General features: G+C 31.3%; 1 protein-coding gene across 2 annotated transcripts; it reads left to right on the plus strand.

The window, feature by feature from the left end:
* The first annotated feature begins 3,648 nt into the window (after positions 1 to 3,648).
* LOC112282875 (zinc finger CCCH domain-containing protein 6) lies at positions 3,649 to 8,803 on the plus strand. Of its 2 annotated transcripts, none has more exons than XM_024521002.3 (5): positions 3,649 to 3,795; positions 5,556 to 5,765; positions 6,124 to 6,248; positions 6,449 to 6,609; positions 6,841 to 8,803. In XM_024521002.3, exons 1-5 carry the CDS (start codon positions 3,649 to 3,651, stop codon positions 8,052 to 8,054), a joined length of 1,857 nt encoding a protein of 618 aa, XP_024376770.1. In that variant the 3' UTR covers positions 8,055 to 8,803. The 2 variants fall into 2 exon arrangements, with proteins under 2 accessions (XP_024376770.1, XP_024376771.1); XM_024521003.3 differs by lacking the exon at positions 3,649 to 3,795 and adding an exon at positions 3,850 to 3,983.
* The last annotated feature ends 15,470 nt before the right edge of the window (positions 8,804 to 24,273 follow it).

Here is a 24,273-nt window from a genome sequence, read left to right on the forward strand (position 1 = left end):
GATATTTGGTGATAGAAGCAGGGGATCATATAAAGAAAATTTGTTTTGGAAATTCAAAGAATACAATTTCTATTTTAGAGGCTAGATGACAATTATGTCATTTAAATGATAGGAGTATTTTTTTTTAATTGATATTGCTAATTAGTTGTACAAGTCTAGACTAGAATTGAATCATTGCATGTTGTGGAATAAATTGCGATGATCTGCTATTAAAGAGCTCTAGTGAGTCGGTGCACAGTAGCATTAAGATTTCTACCCTTCTTAATAGTATGATCCAATTGAGAAGGGAGTCAATTTGGCCAATTGCTAACTTGACTTCGAGTAGTTGGAGTACAAAGATTTGATTGCAAGGTCATTGACAAGGATGAATACGTAATAATTATAAGGCTTTGGAAATCAAGGGAGGCTGCTCGAATTGTATAACACATTAAATCTAATTTTAGAGAAATCAAGCTTCCAACTAGATAAACAAACAACCAACACTTCCAACAAGCCACTTTCTTCCAAAAACCTTCAAGGTCACAAATTTGGAATGAAATTCAAATTGGATTCAATTTTTAAAATATAATTTAGGAAGAGAACAAAGTTAAGTTAGGTTTAAAAGAGGTTAGGTTAGAATGCAATTAAATTAAGATTTGGTATGAAGTATTGGATGTTGGGTGATAATTCTAATCAAAGATGAAATTCTAGAATAGATGAGAAGTTATTTATAGATGAAAAGTTATTTATAGATGATATATAATACTTGAATGAATTTTTGTATGGATAGATGGAAATTAATAAAAAATAAAATAAAATAAAATAAAATAAAATATTTATTAATCAATTTAGATTAGATTAGATTAATTAATTAAGAATTAAGAAACAAAATTCTATATACATGTATGTGGTGAGTAGATTATTAATATAAGTAAAAATTAATAATAGATATTTTGCTTAATAATATGGTTTTTAAAGAAGATTTAAGGATTATTTAATTATGGATTAAATAAGAATCATAATATCTATAATTTACATAGTTAATTCACTTGTTGTGAACTAGAATAAACTTCCAACTAGTGCAGGTTTATTTTAGCTCACACCTTAAGACCTTGGTCTTATCTTCTAATTTACATCTAAGATACCAAAATCCATATGGAACTTGTGCAACTTCCTTCCTATAAGGACTACACTAGCTATTAATCTTCATATTATATATATATATATATATATATATTTCTAAATTTGACTTTACCATGATGTTCAAAAACACCAAATTGGCCTAAGGAACTTACAAGACATTCAAATCTTTCTCTTTTTCTTCATAATAGCTTCCAAGGTGGTAAAATTTAATTTTATCAAAGTCTTAAAATTTTCTCTAAAAATTCTTTAATAATTATAAATAAATTTTAAATAAATTCTTAAAAAATCATAATATTTTTATAATTATATTATTTTCTTACAACTACATAAAATAAATTTAAATCAACTAAAAATCTTATTTTTTATATAAATAACATAAAAATCATGAAGTTCTTTTTCTTGCTCTTTATTACTTAACTTAAAATTTAGGCCTTTTTTTATAAGTATTACATGTAAATAAAAGGTCAATATAAAAATTGATATTAATAACTAAATATTAATATTAAACAATAAACAAAAGTACTAAAATAACTATGATAATTGCTTCCAAGACTTACTAAGATTTCATTTCTTTTAACAAGATTATTATACTCTATAAACATTTCTAAATTCTAATAAATACTTAAATAATAATTAATATTCTTTAATTCTAATATTTTTATATTTGAATAATTTAGAACTATATTTTTAACATCTCCATAAATTAAATTCTACTAGTAAGACCTACAAAATCATTAACGTTTTGATAGACAGCAAAACAAAAGCAATGCTAAATTAATTCACAATGTTATTTAATACAAGGTACTTTGATAGTGAGAGTGTCTAAATGACTTATATTACCTTATTTTTTATGAAAATATATTTTTATAATATTGTCCTTTCAAACATGGTGTCTTATTTTGTATCAAAATATCTTGTTGTGTCCAATGAGATAGGTTTTTGCTAGTACATGCATTTTAATGTTTACTTTGGATTTGAGTATTTAAAAAATAATAAATTTAAAAAATTTATGTTTGTGGATTGTCGCCATTTTTAGATTTCCATTTGCATGCACGTTCCATGCTACACTAAAATATGGCCAGGCAGAATTTATAGCTTTTTGACATTTTTTTTAAAACATAAATTCTTCGATTAATTACAGTGGGAATTTTTGAAGGTATCATTATTTTTATCATAATTATTTTAAAATTTAACAACTTCTGATGTACCGTGTGGTTGAAACCGTCACACTACCAGCTCACGAAGAATAATACATATATTTTTGAATAAAACAGATGTATGAGAATAGAGATGAACCTCATTTTTTGAAACGTTTAGTTAGTATTTGAAATATAGAAAAAGAAAACAGTTGAATGAATGAAACAACGTCGATTTTCCCAGGAGTTCATCCCCCAGTGCATCTAGAAGTTCAAGTCGGAAGGGATCATGGGAAAGTTTAGGCCATGACACCCGATAAAATAATACAACAGGGTATACATTACTTTCCGGATATAAATAGCAGCCAAATGTGGATGGGCGGAGGTGGGGAGCATCGATGCCAAGCCACAGAATGCCGCCCGCACCAGAATTAAGACAGGCCCAGACAGAACGGGCAGGCTGGCAGCCGGCCACACCCACCCAATCTGCCAAGCCCGCGACCGCCGTCTCCCACGCAGCACCGCTACTTCCAGCTCAGGAGGGCCTCGAGGAGGCCCAATTTGCGATGAGCCATCTGGATTAAACTCGCACTGCATGTCCACAAGAAAATCTTAATTGATGAATGTTCGGCGCCCATCCCTCCTCCCTTGTCAAGAACGAATGAATGAATGGATGGCAGCTTGGCCAACCCCCGCTCTTGGGCCCATGCCCGCTCCCCCCCCCAAAACCCTAATCTTCATCTCCCCTTTTTCTCAGTCACCGTCGCGCATTTCGGCCTCTTTTTGCCTCCCCCCGCTCCTTCCCTTCTTTGCCTCTCAGCAGGTGGCTTGTATGCCTTCACAGGATGTATACCCTCGCCAGTCAGCATTTCTCGATCTCTCCGTTTACGTGCTGTCTCTTGCGGATTCTTACATTGTAAAGCTGGTAGCTTTCTTTCAGGGTTCGATCACGCTTTGTCTTCGTCCGACTCGAGTGTTCGGGAGTTGTCACTGGGAGTGCATCTAGGTCTTGGAACTGGGGGTTTGTCCAAGTCAGTGGCTGACGTTCAGGGAGAGTTTCCGAGGATTGGGTTTCATGTTTCGGTGGTTGGTTGAGAGGAGGCGTTTGATTGCTTGTGTGACTCTCGGCAGGAGAGCGAACTGATACATGTGACAGTGGTCTGGGGTGAAAGCTAGAGATTCTGCAGTTCGATGCGAGTGCATTCTGTGGCCTAAGCGAGATCTCCTGGTGTGGATTTTATTCTAGGGTTACGTGGTCTTGGTGGATAGGGTGCACCGGGAAGTGGCATTCGTATTAGATTTCAGGATGGAATGCATTGCATAGAACTTACGTGTTACGGTAACACGTTTCCCCATTCTCTCCCAGATTAAAGAGAACAAAGTTAAAGCGATGGCTACTGTTTCTTCTCTACCTCCTGGATTTGAAGGGACAGTTTGTGGAATACTCCCCGTTCCACATGCAACGCAGACAACCGTGCCCAAGCAGGCAAGAGTGAATAAGAAAGTGTCATGGGCCTCAGAAGGCGACCTGTGTCAGGTCATTCCTCATCCTCCATCTAACGTTTACCCCCTATACGAGGTTTTCTTTATTTTAGTTTGAAAACTTGTACATCTTCTATCACTGGATCTGACCTCAGAAAGTTAATCGAAAAGTGAAGCCGTATCATACTCTTACCAGGTCAATGTTTATGAGTGAGGGTTGGGAATGAAGGACAAACCTTGAAGGTATTACGTGTTTCGAAAATTCATGTTTCATATCACCTTTGAGAAGTTGCCCCTATCTGAAAATATCGAAGAATCAGTGATAACACTTCACTCATGTTGGTGTAAATTACAACACTTGTGGAATTGTGACTACAAACACATGTGATCAGAGGCTAGAAAATAATCCAATAACGCTTCAATGTCCCGAAAAAACTGTCAAGGCTTGAGAATTTCAATCCGATATGTGAAAAATGGCTTTATTTATTTTAACAAAAAACTATCTTTATTCTTGAACGAACCGTATACCTGAACTTCAAGGTTCAAGGATGCAAGGTATATCTCTTAGTAATGAAGGTGATGCGAGACAGGGTGTTGGTTACGTCTTCCGAGGCTTGTCTGGTTCTGAAGAATGCGTATAGATTACGCCTGTCGTTTACATGGTTTCTTTAAGCGCGATGAGCAATCTACATGTAGAGCTTTCGGGTTACTCTTCTTCCTTTTGTGCCTGCATTACTTTCTCGTCTACATAGATTTGATAGATGTACATGCGCTCCACTCGTAAGATCATGTCGGTGTCGCGGTGTACTTGCTGGAGTGTCTACGTTCTATCTTTGGCACAGTTTTTTCGGATAGATTTTCACTCAGTCATATACCCGCTTGTGCAGTTCTTGTTCCTTTTTGTCAAGGGACTTTGAAGAGCAGAAACACATGCTCGATATCCTTGATTTGAATAGTTTTTCTCTCGGCCGTTTTGGTCCAGTTCTCGAACTTAGATATTTTGTTAGATTTTTAATTAGATCGTCAACCGTCATTGAATTTTTCAGTGTAAGTATGTGATCATTATCGAAAGGTGTGTGTACTATCTGAGAAACTTATATAAAGTATTCCAATCGACAGAGCACTACATGGAGAGCCGGTTTGGTGATTGTTGATAGGCAAACCTAATCGTGACCAAATTTATGTGATCTAGAAACTAATTGTGGAAGAACTTGTGGACTCTAGTCTATTGCAATAACGCGAACTTGGGAGACAAAAAGCTACCCGTCATTTGGAAGGCATACATGCAATTCCTACATGGATAGCATCTCTTAAGGTCAAGGGATGTTAATGCTTACGTCAGAGTCTTTTGCGACCTCTGTAACTTGTTGCGAAGGTTTCAACATTACATGACTCGTTGTCGAAGCGGAAGAGCTGAATCAGCTTCTTGTAGATGTCCATGCTGGCCTAGTTATTTATATCGTCATTAAAACTAGTTCTACGTTTTATCTGCGAAATGCAGCAAGAATCTCAACTCTTGGTGCGTCGAAAGTAAATTGAAGTACTAATGTCGCGATTTAAGCATTAATTCTTCATTTGTTTTACTGGTGCTCGGAGTATTGGTACTCACTCGCATGAAACTTTGGGAATGTGGGTAGTCGAGATGACGACGAATACCTTAGTGTTTCTGAAGTCGCTGAGCTTCAACCAGTGTCGAAATAAACATTTTTGCATTCATAACTTTCACTTTTTCTCATAAATTACTGCACATAGGCGAATAACTTACCGCTCTCTACAGGGCATGCAATCTGATATATGCACAATCATGTGATGTAGGTGCGGCTCTTTGCAGCAGAAGATGCACCAGCTCAATCGAGTATCATGCTTCAGGACCTTCTCCAGGCCAAAAAAGCGAGATTCATGCATGCCTTGAATCCTATAGTTTCCGTAGATTTACCTCCAGGATTTGGGCCCTCCTCCCTGATGGGAGTAAAGCCACTTGTGGCACCAATCTTGCCATCTGTGTCATGGCGGATTCCTGAATGTGTAAGTTCCTATGTTCAATACTTAGACTTTTCTGAATACTCTGAAGCCTTTAGTTTTAGGTGGCGTCACACTGGCATCTTCTTTTTGAGTATGTGCAGATGATCCTGAATCTAACAGGAGACCAGTGTTTACCCCGCCAGAACTCATATTTGCTCTCCCAGCGATCGCTGTCACAACGAAAATCTGACTTTTTATTTTTTAATTAATTCTCTCTTCTAGTATAGCTTGTTCGAGGCTGCTGTCTATGGCTCAAGTGCTGGGAACTATAATCTTACGACGAAGTTTACTGTCGTATGCCCTAGCTTTATTCGATATACATCGATAAACATCTGATGCTATATTTTCGAATTCTATACAGTTCAAATTGGATCCAACATGGCTCGTGATGGCGGGGGAAGAAAGCAAGGAGGTGTTCGCTCAAAAACAGCGAGAAAACAGAACCCTTGAAGCCGTGTATCCTCGACCCTCAGCTATTCCTGAAAGGTGTGTTGATACTCGTGTGGTATTCTTTTTATATGTTGTGTTTCAGGTTAATTTCAGGTTATTTATTTGTATGATTTTGGAATTGATGAACCGATTCACTTTCTTTGTCGCTGAGCAGTCCAACAAAATGATTGTTGGCAAATCAGTACATCTGGTTGCATAGAACAGCTGCTGACACCTTAAGACTTGTGACCTTCCAGTCCAGCAGAGCCTTCCGAAGTGCAATTGCCTTTTGATGAAGATGATTCAAATACACTCATTATCCCAGTTGTCCCATTAGAAGATGACGAACTACCTGAAGCGGATGATCTTCCAACAACTTCAGGAAGCACGTATAAATCTAAACAAGAGCCGTTTTCAGGTAAGCTTCCTATCTTATTTGTTTATTTAACTATTTATCTATTTTTGCAGCTTTAGGTATTCGCATACATCAAAAGAATTACACTCTTTGGTTGCAAGCTATCATGTTACCCCTCAACTTATAAGGGTCGGACGCTGTTTTGAAGGTCGCAGCACTGATACAGGATGATATTTTGAAGCGTAATATCTGTTCTTTAACTGTTGACAATCTAATCTGAAACCCAATGTGCAGGTTTAAAATCGTTATCCCCTCCACCAGGGTTTTTGTCAACAAGCATGCCTGTGAAACCTCGAACTTGGTTTCCTGTAGCTCCCCTAGAGAATAATAATTTGTCACTACCTGCACACACGACACCAGCATACGGACCACCCGTCACCGTCAATAGAAACATAATACCTCCAAATGGCACCGTTGTGCAGACGACGAACATGTCTAACGCTCGTACGGGATCGTTGGGTCTTCCTGTTCGTGCGGCTGAGGGAGGGACAGAACCAGACGTTCCTGCAGCCGCCGCCGCTGCCTACGCGGCTTTACAGCAGTCTAATGATACAACGATGATAGATCGAGAGTTATTGATAAAGTTTCTCACAAATCCTTCAATGCTACAGAGTCTCTCTGAAAAACTTGCACAGAATCCTCCGGGAAATTATGGAGTCGTTAATCGGAGAATCCCAGAAAGTGTAGACCACAGTGGAATAGGAGCTCGTGGAAATGGACGAGTTTGGAATCCTACAGTGACTGAACATGCTAAGAGTGGACAAAGACACCTTGAAACAGCGGTAGGTATAACAGATCCTCACATGAGACATGGTTATGATAGGCCACCTGGCTTTGGGGCACCTTCAGGTGCCAACGCACTTGGTCAAGCACCTCCTCAACCCGGACAAGGGTACGCACATCCCGGGCCTCTTACCATTCAGTCCCTACCACTCCCTAACATGCCCCCACCCACTTCTGTTGGTTATGACCAGTCAATAGTATCTGGTTCAGGGCGACCTATCTCACAGCGAGACGAACAATACTACAAAGACCTCATTTCACAGCATGGAAAAAACGAGGAAGATATTTGGGGAGCAATTGGTGTGCCCGAGACTGGAAACAGTTATCCTGGAGGTGGACGGCCCAGGGCATCTGGTCTTGATAGGGAGAAGAGGTTAGGTAGCGCAGAACGAACAGAGAGACCTGAGAGGACTGACTCAAGAGCAAGGTGGGCAGGAAGAGAAGATGTGGACATGGCAGGACTTTCAATTAGGCAAGGTGACGGTGATCAAGCCAATCGGTCAGGCCAGTCTCGGGGAAAATCTCGAAAAGCCTGCATATACTTCAGCACATCCCGAGGTTGTCGGAACGGATCCAGTTGTGCATTTTTGCACGAGACTAACAACGCAGAAAGGGCAAAGAGACCGAAACTGGAAGGGAAGGAGAGCAATATAGGATATAGATAAAATTCTCAAACGGAGTTCACAAGCTCTTAACAAATCACACTAACTGTGCCCAGAATGACAGACCTAACATAAAGTGGTCATGCATGTACAACATGATTTAAGATAGGAAGGTGGAAGTGAAGCCTCGTCTGAGGCAAGCGCGGCTGCGCTTCAGTTCGACAACGCCACTTCTGCACACATGTTAACGAAGTCTTTCAAGCGGCTCAAAACTTCTGCCTTGGTATCTCGAGGAACCAAGCGGTAACCAGTTATTCCGCCTCCTAGATCTGCTGGGCGTTTCCATTTGTGCTAGGAATTAAAGCGAAACTCGAGAAGTTTTTGAATCGCTGATTGACTGCCCTCGAAACAAGAAATCATCTCTTACCACATCAGAGCGTCATGCAGAACTGTTGCTTCTGCGTATTCCTGAAACTTATGAACAAGAAGCTCCCCGCCTCTGATCCTTTTGACGAAAAACCAACAGCAGTTACGCTTCAAAAAATGTACCAAGCAACTGGTTTGAAAAGCGCTGTCGACTCCGCCGACTGGGGTCTTCCAGTAGTCCCTGGACGAATGTGACGTGGCTAAGGTGGAGGATTAATTACTGTGATTCTTTCCAACACAAGCTTGTCAGAGTTGTGAGGGCACGTAGACGGAAGTCAATGTTAATGCGCACCACGCCAGATTGTTCCTGGAGAACCGTGCAAAGAAGATGGGCAGAACTGTTCATGTACATTACACTCGTGGATTTATTCACTTTGCTTGCACCATTTTTGAGGAAAATTGCAATACCAAACTAATCACCTTGTGTCTACCTGGAATTCTGCCGCCTTGAGCATGGCGGATTTCAGCCTCCCACTGTTACATGATAGCATTTTCTCACATTCCGAGGCCTTCTGTACACATGGTTGTGCAGGACACTTAATGCAGTCAGTTGTCTTTCCACTTCCTCCCTCATTGATAGCTTCTCCAGAGCTCCACAATTGATAGCGCGTTTTCTTCACGCTTGTGCAGGGCGTATTCGTTTTCTGATTACGTTCTGCACAATCATGCATGATGTGCGATATTTTTGTCTCGTTTATTGTCCATTCTCACGTAGAGGTAGTTTCCTCCAAATGCATGGAGTCTGTGTTTTGAACATTGTAAGGTTCAACAATTTGTTTGCTAAGGGACATACATCTGTATAATAAATGATAAGAATGGAATACATACATTTATATTCTAATAATAGATAGGTGCACATTGGGACACAAACAATGAATAGAGAAAGGACACACAAGCCTCTCATTGGCTAAAACTCTATCTTTCTATTTATCATCCAGAATATTAACTAGATTTCAGCAGTGATGTTTCCAAAGGAGAATAATAACTAGAGTTGACACAGTTTACGAAAGATGTGTTGTCTTCAAAGTGGAAAATATTTCCAAAGCAAAATAATTGATGATGTTGACAAGAATAATTTTTATGCTCAATTAATTTTCCAAATAATAGTTACTTGGTCTTATTCTGTGGTTACTTGTTACATGATACGATGTTTAAATAGACATTACATAAAACACCCATTGGATAAGTTCATAATTCAACATAAAGAAACTTGGCATGGATTACTTAGCTTTCTTTGATATTTCTCTATTATTAATTTGATGTGCATGCTAATTCTTCAAAATATATATATATTTATTTTCCTTTCGAATCTTTGATCAAGTGTCCCCTCTTCATACAATCCAAACAGCAAAAATTATAATTTTTATTGCTTAGTTATATCTATATATGATTGTAATGTAAATCAAAGATATTTTTACATGATGTTTTCTATTTCTCTACTGCATTTTGAATTTAGAAGCACTTACACAATTATATATAAAGATTCATAAAAGAACATATGTGTGTTTTTAAACGTTCATACTATATATATATATATATATATATATATATATATGTATATCCAATTTCATAATTTGAAACAAAATTACATATCTGACCACTTAGTAATATACAAAACCACATCTAGCTTTGAAAACATTCAATAGAATAAATAAAGATGAATTTATTAAAGTGGGTTCATTAAATTGTGAGAAATTCGAATTTTAATAACATTGGGATATAATGATGCTATTTATCAAATATTTCCACAACAACATATTTATTGGACAAGGAAACATGGTATCATTTTTATAAAATCACAAGTTATCCTTTTACTTTTGATCATACAGATAACTCAATAATTATTTTTAGTTATATAACATCAAATTTTCAATATTAAAAACATAAAGAATTTTTGTATTAAATAAAAGAATTTAATTCTTAAAATTTTTAAAAACAAATCTTTGACATGTCATATGATCAGATTAATTATAATTAAACAATCAAATAAAATAAGAAATTTCATTTCTCTTTTCTAATGTCAAATATATATTCATATGATCTTATTAATAATTTACTAATGTTATATTTTGATTTCTGAAAATATATATATTTTTGATAATATTACTATTATTACTCTTTATATTTGCATCTCTCTCTCTCTCTATATATATGTATGTATATATATATATATATATATATATATAGATATATATATACTATAAAATTTGTTTAATTTTAAAAACTGAAGGTTTTTAAAATAATATTTGTTCTATAAATAATTCAAAATTTAATCAGAATTTTATTTTAAACATTTGAATAAGAAGCGTGTATATATATATATATATGTCTATCAAATATTTGCAATTTGGATCTGTCTGTAAAGATGTCCTTAATATTGTGATGTTGTGGATATAAAAAATTATTGAGTGTACGTAATTATTATATTATTTGCATAATATGTGTTTGTTGTTCACATGATTATTGCATCTAATATAAATGTATTTAAAATTCTATGTAATTTGTTGATATTTTTTGTAAAATAAATCAGTTTTAAAAAAAATGTGTATTTTTATTATGGTTAATTTTTAAAATATACAAAAAAAATTAAGATATATATATATATATATATATATATATATACCTTACTTAATTTATAACTTTGGATAGAAATTTTATAAATTATTTAAGATTTTATAATGTATTTGGGATACATATTACTAAATATGTCCTTTTGTTCTAACAAACATTATTAAGTAAACTAGGAATATTAATTAAGAGGTATCAAATAATAAGGATATATTTGTATTTTTTGGATAGATGTGTGCATATAGATATAAATAAAAAACTACTTTATAATTTTATAATGGTTAAAAAAAATTAAATTAAAAAAATTTTAAACTTATATGTTTGTATGTTTTTATAAATTTTTATAAATTTTGAGAATTACATAAATTAAAACTAAAAATATTTTACAAAGAATTACTATCAAGGATATAAACCACAAAAAATTATAAAAATACAAATACATTCTTATATTACCACTAATTAGAATGAGAATGACTTCATCCTTGCCTCTATATATACTATCTATTAAAGAATTACATAGTAATGTCTTGGAGTCCAAATGATACATGTGCAATTTGCAAGATATGTGTCTAATTAATAGAGTGAATTTTTGATATGTGTGCAACATGACCAACTTGTAATATAAGTGGCTAAATATGCAATATATAACTAAGTTGTCAATTTATCAATTACTTATAAACATGTGTAAAGTCTACATAGCTTTTAGCAAACTTCATAATCAAATATCAACAATTTTAGCTATTTCGATTTAATTCTATGTAGTTCTACTTATTTAAGTAAATGTAATAATAAATATGGCTATTCTTTACATTACTCCTTCTTCTTTCTAAGCAATAAGTTCAACAACTATTTGTTTTATTGCTTCATAAATTAATGAAGTCCAAGATCTGTCAAATGATGTTAGCAACAAACTCTGATCTTGGTTTTATACCAAGGTCATTAATAGATTTCTTTAACCATTAGTAAACTCTTATATTAGAATGAGAAGACCAGCTAATAGTTTGATCATTATTAAGATCCTCATAGCTACCTTCAAATAATATATTTTGCATTCCATCAAGTATAGTACCTTCCTTCAATAATATCACTAAGCATTGAGAGTCTCCTTCAAGATTGTAATATCAAACAAGTTGCATATGACCATGTGTTTGTGGAAAAACATGTCTCTCTTGAGGACCTTCATTATAATTGCAACCTTTTTTAGGTTGAGACAATTTAAGTGCTTCATCTCGTAATTTTACAAATAATAAGTTTTGAAATAAATTTTCTAGGTTTTGATTTTTTATGTTTAACTAAGAACCCTTCAAATTGATTTTTAAACTTATTTATCCTTAATATATTTCATATTAATTTTAATTATTAGTCCTTGATTTTAATGGATATTATCAATGAAAAACAAATTCTAATGTATTTGCTAGATTTTCATATAGCTCCTATACACATTGATTAATATTATATATGTACCAATGTATGAAATATTCTAATTTATTTTGATACCATTTAGAATCAAAAATATAAGGCTTAATAAGAAACACATAGAATAAATGATAACTCTTCATTTATAGTAGTAATTGCATTTAATTATTATCTTTTCATAATAAATAGGCCAAGTATTTATCAATCCAACTTGTCACAAGGTCAATTAGATTTAATATTACAATAAGGTAACTATATCTTATAACCAAATTTAAATAAAAGTAATTATTTTCTAAAAATATCTATATTTATTTTTTATTGTTCTTGAACCTCTTTTAATTATATCTTTATTGTTATATAAAGCTCTTTTATTTTACTTGTCAAATCCTTTGTTATAAGATTTTTAATTTTAAAAAATAAAAAGTATCAAATTATAGATAGTAATCATAGTTAATAATAAATAGAATTTTTTGTATAAAAGAATTTATTCTATTATTATTTTAAAATTCAAATAATAGTAAGAAATTTATCCAATTATTTTTTTGGTAGTTGATGGTATATAATAAATATTTTTTTAATACTTAATTCACATATTTTATTTGTTAATAAGTGTAATCAAAAAAAGTTGAGGTTAACTTAGAATTAACTTGTAATATGTAAAAGAATATCTTCCAAATGATATTTTTAATTGAGGCCCATAATCAAATATAATGTTACTTTGATGTTTATAATATCAATAAGTATTGTCTAAGAAGAGTTTAGTTGTTTCTTCATTGGTGTTGTTTTATGTAAAAATTAGTCTAAGAATGCATTTGGCATCTGGCTATAGAAGGTTATGATCTTACCTTCCAATTGGATTTAGAATCCAAAAATATATTACATAAAGAGTTTAGAAATAACTTAGTAATCCTTAACAATCAAATAATCTTTGCATATTATATTTAATTTTAAGTAAATCTTAAAAAAACTTAATTAAATATTCAAAAAAATAAAAAATATATATATATATATATAGAAATCCTAAAGAAAATATAATAAATTTTAAAAAATCAAAAGAAATTACAAAAAAATCTTAAAAACAAGAAATAAGAAAATAAGAAATATCTTTAATCAAGAAAATCAAATCTATACATGTAGAAATCATAGATGGTTGTTTATTATCCTTTAAAAGCATTATCTATGAATTAATTCTTTTAGATGTAGCAATTAAAGATCATAATAATTTAATGATATTTAATATCATTAAATCTTCTTTCAATCCAATTATTTTAGGATTATTGTGGTTAGAGAAGTATAATCCTCAAATAGACTAGATTTTTTTCATAATTTTGCCTAACATTCTACTAATCAAGTAGAAATCCATAAATCTAATATAACTAAATCCTTATTGATAGGTCCAAGAGCTTTCATACATGTTGCAAAAGAAGAATCAACTTTTGTTATATCTATCACACTTATTTTCAATGGAATAAAGACTTCAAGTAGAATTTTAAGGTAATATCAAGATTATTTAGATATTTTTAGAAGAAGAATATCAATATTCTTTTAGAGTATTATCTCCATTATTATTCTATTGATATTCTAGGAAGAGCTCAACTACCATTCTAACCAATCTATAGCTTATTACAAAACAAGTTAATTACATTCAAAGAATATATTAATAAGAACTTGGCTAAAAACTTTATATGCTATTTTAAATCTCTATTAAGAGCTCTTATCTTATTTATGGAGAAAAAAGATGGATCTTTGTCAATATATGTAGACTATTAAGAATTCAACAAGATCACCATGAATAATATGCATCCTTTACCTTTGATTTTAGGACTTCTTGATCAAGTCAATCAAAGAAAGATCAACAGAAAAATAGATCTACAAAGAGCATACAATCTAATATACATCAAAAAAGAAGATGAATAGAAAATTATATTTTGAACCAAGTATGGGTATTTCAAATATAATGTCATGCCTTTTGGACTCACAAACATATTAATTTCATTTCAATATCTAATAAATGATGTTATTTGTGAATTTTTTGATGATTTTTTTATTTGTTATTTAGATAATATTTTAATCTACTCTAAAAAAATAAAAGAGCCTAAATTTCAAATTCATTGTGTGTTATAAAAATTTAGAAATGTAAGATTATATGCCAAGATGAAAAAATGTGTATTTCATACTACTTAAGTTGACATTTTAGGATTCATTTTTTCAAACAATGGCCTTATAATAGATTCTAAAAATACCCAAACTATCATGGATTGGAAGATTCTAAAAATAATAAAAAATAGATAATATCTTTTGAGATTTGTCAATTATTATCAAATATTCATCAAAAGCATTTTTAAAATTATAGTCCTTCTTTTATATTTGACATGTAAAGAAAAACTTGAGTAGAATAAAGAAATTGAAGCTTCTTTTCAAGCCTTGAAGATCTTATTTATTTTTGAACCAATCTTATATTGCGTTGACTTTTTCAAAGTAATTTTTATAAAAATACACACATTTAATTTTGCTATATTATTACAAATGGAAGCAAATGACAAGCTCCATCTGATATCTTTCTATTATTAAACAATTTCAACACTTGAAACCAACTACGAGATCTATAACAAAGACCTTCTTGCAATTATAGATTCATTTCAAGAATAGTGTTATTATTTAGATGACACTTTCAATTCAGTCATTGTATATATCAATCACAAGAATCTTAAGTATTTTATCACAAAAATATGTCCTTTTCAAATGTTTTTATCTTGCATCCAAAAAAAAAGATGCATATTTTGGTCAACAAAGAATAATTCTATTAAATCCAAAGCATTTTCTCTTTAAGCAATGAAATCAATATTTATTATTGATTCAAGATTTTTTCAAGTAAGTTCAATTGAGTATATCCTTTGGTCTTCTTATTTATAATATTAATGATAATTCTTTGAAATATTTTTATATTTATAAATTTGAGTTTAAAAATAATCTATTATTTTTTAAAGTATAATTATACATTTCAAAAGGCAAAGTACAATAACATATTTTTCAAGCTTTTCACAACTTTCTAATAGTTGGACATTTTGCATATAAGAAGTTTTTGGAGCTAATATCCAAATATTTTTAGTGGCTTTAAATATGGAAGGTAGTCAAAGACTTTGTACAATTATATAACATTTATTCAAGGTCAAAAACTTCTTGTCATCAATATCATGGACTTCTTCAGCTATTATCTATTATGAAACAATGATGGTCTTTTGTTTCTATAGAATTTATGACGGATCTTCTAATCTTAAGTTCTTATGATATTATATTTATAATAATAGATCATTTTATAAAGATGTCATATTTTATATCATATATAAAATACATCAGAGGTAAAAAATAGCTAAGCATCTTATTATTAATATCTATCACTATCATGGATTTTTCAAAGATATTATATCTAATAGGAAAATTTAATTTATATTAAGATTTTAGAAATTTCTTTTTAAGATTTTGTCAAGGATAAGAATCTTTAAGAAAGGAAATCTTCAATATACTCTTATGTCACTGAGGAAAATTAAAAAGTCATTCAAAAGGTGATGTAATATTAAACTAGTATGGCTATTGCTAAAAACAAGAAGACTAAAAAGACTAAAAAGACTATTTCTTACAAGACTTAGAACAAGAAGACTAAAAATACTAAGAAACTAATATGGCTAAACTTGTAAAGTTGACTTGTAAAGTCAACACATTTTGGAGGTCCTATAAGACATCGCCATATAGCTCCTAGTTAAAAGTATATATGGAGGTAAGAGTAGAGTCTTCTTCACTCTTATCAACGCCTTTCTAGTCCTTAGTCTTGTTTCAAAACTTGTAAGAAATTTTTTCTATATGTGTATCATATAGTTAGCTTGTTTTGCAAGCTGTCAATATGTGGTTAACTTGTTGACCAAGTTTTTAATCTATTAATCAACTACAAATACATGTAAAGTCAAGCAGTATCTATGAAGCTTCTAGAAAGCTTCTATAAAAGGTCTTATAAAATTAACCTACTTTTATCTACTTTTATCTATTCTTACCTAATTATATAACTATTTATTAAAATACCTATATATTTTTGTGACATTATCTCTTCTTCTAGGGACAAGTTCTACAAGGACCAGGCTTCATATGTTGAAGAAATTCAAGATGCAGTAAATTATATTTGCCATATATGTTGATCTTTGTTCTCTTCGAAGATGGTTGATAGGCCTTCTCACCTATTGATAGTGTCCTATAGCAAGGTGAGAAGATTATCTTATTATTTGGTTGTTATTGAAACCTTCGTAACTTCCTTCAAATAAAACATTTGAAACATTGTTAAGAGTTGTTCCTACCTCTAATAAAATCATCAAACATCGGGATTCTTTTCCAAGGTTGTGATACCAAATATATTGTATCTCACCATCTATTCAAGAAAAGACATGTCTTTCTTTAAGATCTTCATCTTGATTTTATTATCTTGAAGATTGTGACAATTATAATATCTCATCTAGTAAGTCCGCAAATAAAAGCTCTTCAATTGAATCTATTGGTTGTTGATTTTTCATCTTTTTAATTACATACAAGCTACAAAGAAGGATAGAAAATAGAGTATTATTTTCTTTTGATCTTATGTCTTATATATCAAAGATTTGTTATTCTTCATATTAGTTTTGATGGATATCGTTGATGAAAGGCTTCAACTTTCTTTACTGCATTTGCAAGATTCTTTGATGGCTTCCATGTACATTTACTAATATCATATCCGCCCCAATGAACAAGATATTCTAATCTATTTTGGCGTTGCCTTGAATCTAAGACTCTGCCACCTTAAACTCTTGATTATTATCTACTTCTTTGGGAGGAAGTGGCATTTATCTTCTTCCTAAGAAATTCACTATCTTATATGGCTCAAGAAGGGACATGTGAAATATTAAGTGGATCTTCATAAATTCTAGTAGATGTAATCGATAAGCAACAGGATTGATTTGTTTACAAATAGAAATATATTCCAGCTTAAGATAGTCCAACTTATCACAAGGACAAGTAGTCTTCATATTGCAATAAAGTAACCATATTTTGTCATCTATGTTGAATTATGGTTGCTCTTTGTGATAGGCATCTACGTTAGTCTTTTGTCATTCTTGAGCTTCATTTAATTGTGTCTTCATTGTTGTATGTAGCTTTGACAAATAATTTACTAAATCTTCTACTGTAAAATTATCAACTTTTAAAAAGTCAAAAATATCAAGTCGTAGATGATAATCATAATTAAATATATATATATATTGAGTAGAAGAATATATCAAATTACTGTATACAAACTTTGTCAATGACAAAAAAATTATTCAATCATTTTGATGATAGTTGATCGTATATCTCAAATATTGCTCTAAAATTTGATTCACTTATTCCATTTGTCCATCAATTTGAGGATGAAAAGTCAAAAAAAGCTTTATATCCACCTTTAGAAACTTGAATAGGATTTTTTACAATCTTAATACAAATTGAGTCTCCCTATTCAATATAATATCTTTTGGCAATCTATAATAGTAATAGATATTATCAATGAAAAGTTTAGTTATTTTTTCACCTGAAATAGATTTTATACATAGTACAAAATGTACCATTTTGGTGAAGAAATATACAATTATAAATATAAAATCATGTCAACTTCAACTTAGAAGATTTGTAATAAAATCCATAGAAATAGATGACCATAGTTGTTTAAATATAGGCAATGATTGGAAAAGTTCATAGAATCAATGATGAAGAGTTTTTGATCTTGAATAAATGTCACATGAGTGAACAAAGTCTTTTACCATATTTCATATTTGTGGCCACCAAAAATCTTTGGATATAAGCTCTAAAGTCTTATTGTATTTAAAATATACTGTTGTTGAAAAGTCATGATGTACTTGAAAAACACATAAACGTGCTTTTCTTTCTAAAACATATAGGGGTCCTTCAAAATAGAGAAGGTTATTCTTAAACTCAAATTTTGAAACATCATGAGACTTAAAAAAAAAGATTCTTGATATCATGAATAAGAAGATCAGAGGGCATACTTGATTGAATTTATTTGACAAAGGTCGAATCAACAATCAATGTTGATTTTATTGCTTGAAGATGAAAATAATTTGGCTTCAAGAAGATTGTTCTTTGTTGATTAAAAGATACGTCTGTTCTTTTGATGTAAGATAAGAGTATCTAAAAAAAGTATTTAATAAATCTTATTATTTTTTAGATTGATATGTGATCTTAAAATCAAAACTTGATAATATTATGCTCCAATGGGCTTAGCAACAATTCAAAACATGTGTCGACATGAAATACTTGAGATTCTTGTAATCCATATATATTGTGATTTGACTTAAAACACCTTTTAGATAATAATACTATTCTTGAAATGAATCTATAATTGCAAGAAGTTCTTTGTTGTAGATCTCATAGTTAATCTCAATTGCTAAAAATTTCTTAGAATAGAAAGCTATTGGATGGAGTTTGTTACTTATTTCTATTTATGTAATAATGCACTGAAGGCAAAATCTGATGCATTTGTTTCCATAAATAATGCTTTAGAAAAGTGGACGTGATACAAAGTTGGTACAGAAATAAATTTCTTCTCCAAAGCAAAAAACAATGTTTTGGCTTCTTTATATGTCAAATGTATAAATGGAGTTGCAACTTGAGAAAAGTTCTTGATAAAGATTTGATAATAATTGGCAAAGTCTAAAAAGCATTGCATATCTCTTACTATTCTTGAGATCTTCTAATTTATGATAGTTTGGACCTTCTTTGGATCCATCATAAGGCCTTCATTGGAAATGATGTATTCCAAAAATTCAACTTGAGTAGTGTCGAATATATATATTTTCATCTTTATGTTGTCATATTGTAATTACTTATAGTATGTAAAAATTAATTAAACCATATAATATGTTTATGATTCCTAATGTATATTAGAATAGTTATTAGGTTAATATAAAGAAAATTGATGTAGAAAAATTTATTTTAAGGTTTACTTATTTTTATTATAATATTTAAATTATATAAGATTTAGATATTTATAATAAAGTTATAAGAGAAGATTGGAGTTCAAAGTTGAAGACTCAAACTATTAAGAAGCTTGTTTGGAAGAATAAAGGTAAGATATGGATAGATGAAAGCATAGGGTGAAGATCTTCATCCCTATTGGTTGAAGACCATATCCAATAGACTTTTAGGAGGTGGTCTGTGATCATAAGAAGAATTTTTGGTGACCTTAGAGGAGCATTTGAGAATCAAAAATTAGGATTATAAGATTTAAGATTCGAGCTACAATTTTGATGTAAAAATTAGTGAGTTTGGAATTAGGGTCAAGAAGTTATAGGCATTTGAAGTTAAGATATTGTTTTAAGATATACTATTGCTCTTTTGAGCATACAAGGAGTTTTACAAAAGTTTTTGGATATTAAAAGATGTGACTAGAATGGCAATTTTATTACTTATATCTTCTATGAAAGAATTGTTACATTTCGAGTTTAGATGAAGAAGTTATAGAGAACTGAAGTCAGTGTATTCAAATCAAAAGCAATAAGTAAGTGATTTTATTCATAGTAATGGTTGGAGCCATATCTTAAATTTTTGTATAAATTTTTGGCTCAAACCTTTTGAAAAAGGTAGATTATTGCATTAAGAAGGTATACATATAAAATTTGTGGCATTTGAGTACTTATTTTGTGAGATATGAAGAAAATTATATGTAGGTATATAAAAACTAGGATTTGAAGCTACTGTTAGGATTTTGGTAATATCATAAGATCCGTAATAAATTTGCAATTGAAATTTATTACAATATTTATGAAAATACATCAGTATTTTATATAAAATTTGAGTGTGTTTGAATGGTCCAATTGGAAGATATGAGGTATTGAAGTTTGGAAATAATATCCCATAAGGATATATAAGGATTTAGAATTTTTATCATATTTTGGGTATTTTTGGAAAATTAAGACATATATGTTTGGTATAATTGCTCCTAAAAATAATATATATATATATAAAAACTTGGTCTTTCTTACATCAAGACTTGATTGAATAATTATTGACAACTAGAAGCCTAATGCTTTTTTGAGGCAAATTCTCTCTATCCTGATAATATATAATCTTGCATCTCTTAGTTTTTGTAACACACAACGAACATAAACTTCATACTCTTCTATATTTTTAAAATAAATGAAAATTTTATCCAAATAACAGACAATAAAATCATCAAGAATTTCACAAAAGACATCATTTATTAGACATTGGAAAGTAGTTGGTATATTTGTAAGTCCAAAAGGCATGAAATTATATTCAAAATATTTATACCTAGTTTGGAAAGCATTCTTCTATTCATTTCCTGATTTGATGTGGATCAGATTATATGCTCCTCATAGATCTATTTTTGTATAGATCTTTGCTTCATTTAGTTCATCAAGGAATCTTAAAATGAAAGATAGAGGATACCTATTCTTGATGGTCAAGTATGACTTTAGACCTTTTCTCTCAGTAAAGTTTAATTTTGCATCTTTTCATTCAATTCAATTTTTTTATATTTTTGTTTGCTCAATTTGTCTTTCATGTCTTATTCGTTTAGTTTCATTCAGTTCTGTTCTAGTCTATTTTGTCCTATTTTGTAATGAGGTTTTATATTGCTATGGAATAGAAAGAACTTGGATTTTTGACATAGTCTGGTCAACTTTCAAATATTTTTTTTGAAAGAAGTTACAAAGGCCTCAACAATAATCAATTAATATAGTAGTCTTCCTACCTTAAAATAAAACATTATTAATGGTTGAAAGGACCTATTAACCACCTTAAAAAGGAGCAAAGATCAAAATATGTACCAAACACAATTCTTTGTTTCTTAGACTTCTTCAACATATGATGATCTCACCTCATAGAACTTGTCTCTAAAAAGAGAAATAAAATTATAGACATACATATTTATTTAGATAATAAATATAAATAAATATAATATTATCTTATGACAAAGCTTCTTAGAAGCTTCATATATGCATATTTTACTTAATATATGTTTATAGTAGATTGACACGTTAGAAAATTTTTCAACAAATTAGCCATATATCACACATATTGATAGCTCGTAGTATAAACTAACAATATGGTACATATATAGGAAACTTTTTTTGTAAGTTAAGATACATGTTTGGTAAATTGAATACGTACTAGAGATTCTATAAAATGTTGTTATGTAGCTTATAATTAGATAGTATATATAGAGGCAAGAATAAAGTCTTTTTCATTCTTATCAATGCCTTTTTAATCCTTAGTCTTGTTTCAAGACTTTCTACTCTTCTTGTCTTTGACAATAGTCATTCTAATTTAATATTATATCATCTTTGAATGGCTTTCTAATATTTATGAGTGACATAAGAATATATTGATCTTTTAATTCATGAGATCCTGTCATGGACATATTCATATAAGCTAGTAATTACATATACAAATAGGTGGAAGTAAGTAAAAGTAAGTTAAAGTAAGTTAATTCTATAGTATTTAATATGGAAGCTTTTTAGAAGCTTCATAGATGCTGCTTTGACTTCATAGGTGTCTTTAATTGACTTTTTGGATTAGAAACGTGGTCAACAAGTTGGCCATGTGCCACACATGTCCTTAGCTTGAAGATCAAGCTAACTATGTGGCCCACACGTAGAAAAATTTGCCTTGTAAGTCAAGGCATGTGTCCTACAAAGTCAACACATATTCGAGGTCCTATAGAACGTCGCCACGTAGTCCATACTTAGATAGTATATATAGAGACAAGAGTGAAGCCTTCTTCACTCTTGTCAAATCCTTTCTTGCTTCTAGTCTAGTTTCAAGGGTCTCTAGTTTTCTTGTCTTTTGGCAATAGCCATTCCAATTTTTCTTTCAATATACATACTTGTTTATTGTTATTTTGTTACCTTTCTTCGAGTGAAGGCTCACTTGTCTGAATTTCTTTTTATCGAATTCTTGTCCTTGACAGATTGACAAGAGTACACCTATAATATCAGAGCTTTGTCTAATCTTGATTAAAAGTGGGTTACCCCTTTTTTTTTATAAGATATAAGCATATTAGAAGTTGCGGATTATCCTCTTCTAAACTGATATTGTCCTTAGTAATTTCTTTGTTCTCAAGTCTTCTCTTCTATTTGTCTTGAATGATATTAGATATCTTTTCTTTTCTAAGTGTTATCATGGCAGAACTTATTGAAATAAAAAGTGTAATGACATAAATACAAGAGTAATTGAGAGAGTTAATGCTAGCGATGCATCAACTCAATTTACCATCGTAAGGAGCAATAAGATTCACAGGAAGTGAAGATATAGAAATGGTTGGAGCTGCTTCAATATCTACACCGAATCAAGTCTTTTCTCCTATGGTGGAACGCCCTTCCAGTGTTAGAGAACCAAGAATTGCCCTACCCGAGAAGTTTGATGGCACCAGATCCAAATTTCAAGGATTTATCAATCAAGTGCAACTTTTGATTGAACTTCAATCCCAAAGCTATCCAATTCCAAGATCGCAAGTTAGATTCATTAGTACGCTTCTTTCAAGTTCAGCACTATCGTGGTTTTCATCTTTTCTTGAACGAAGAGATCTAATAGTAGATAATCTAGAGGCTTTTCAGGTGGAGTTTCGATCCATGTATGGAGAACATGATGTAATTCGTGTTGCAACCAATAAGATCTGTATTTTACAACAAGGCAATCGATCAGTAACGTTGTATATTTCACAATTTTGAAAACTTGTAATTGATATCAAGTGGGATGATGCTGTACTTATTAGCCAATTTCTCTACGGATTATAATATGAGGTAAAAAAATTAATGCTCAACTTATTTGATCTTCAAACATTGAGTCAAGCAATTGACTTTGCTGTGAAGTGAAACAATCGACTTTTTGAATTTCGATCTAGAAACCGACCTCAACATTGTCGGGGTAGAGAGGTTTTGCCTCAAGAAAGCGCTGCGCTTCTGGCTGTCACTAATTGCTCAATCAAGCTTAAAATAAGGAAATCCTAATTTTATATATATAAGATCTCCTTTTGGGACAATTACACCAAATACTTAAGTCTTAAATAACCAACAACACCCAAAATATGGTAGAAGTACTCTAAAACCTTGTATATCCTTGTGTGGAAATTCTCCCAAACCTCAACACCTCATAACTCTTGATCCAACCGTCCAAACAAGATCAAAATTTATATGAAGTACTGATATATTGTTATTAATTTTTACAACAAATTTCAACCGCAAATTCGTCGCGGATTTTGATATATCTTCAAAACCCAAACAATCGCTTCAAACCCTAATCTTTATATACCTACGTGCAATTTTCTTCATATCTCACAAAACATAAGTCCAAATGCCACGAAACTTATATAAATAGCTTTTTAACACAAATTTTTACATTATCCGAAAGTTTGAGCCAAAATTTCGTTCGAAAACTCAAGTAATGGCTCCTAACACTACTTTGAACAAAACCGCTCACTTACTGCCTTTGATTTGAATGCGCTGTCTTTAACTCCCTATAACTCCTTCACATAAACTCCAAATGCAAAATTTCCTTCACAAAAGATATATGTCTTGAAGTTGCTCTTCTAGCCACACCTTTCGATCTCCAAAAGCTTCCGTAAGACTCCTCTTAAACTCAAAAGAGTAACAGTAGGTCTCAAATTGACACCTTAACTTCAAACGGCTATAACTTATTCACCCTAACTCCAAACCCTATAAAATTTGCACAAAAATTGTAGCCAAAATCCTAAACTTTACAACCCTTGCCTCTGATTTCCTAATGGCCTCTTTGAAGTCGCCGAAACCCTTATCAAGGTCGCGGGCAGCCTCCTAAAAGCCCA

This window comes from Physcomitrium patens, chromosome 5, assembly GCF_059467195.1.
Source record: "Physcomitrium patens ecotype Gransden chromosome 5, ASM5946719v1, whole genome shotgun sequence".
NCBI lineage: Eukaryota > Viridiplantae > Streptophyta > Bryopsida > Funariales > Funariaceae > Physcomitrium > Physcomitrium patens.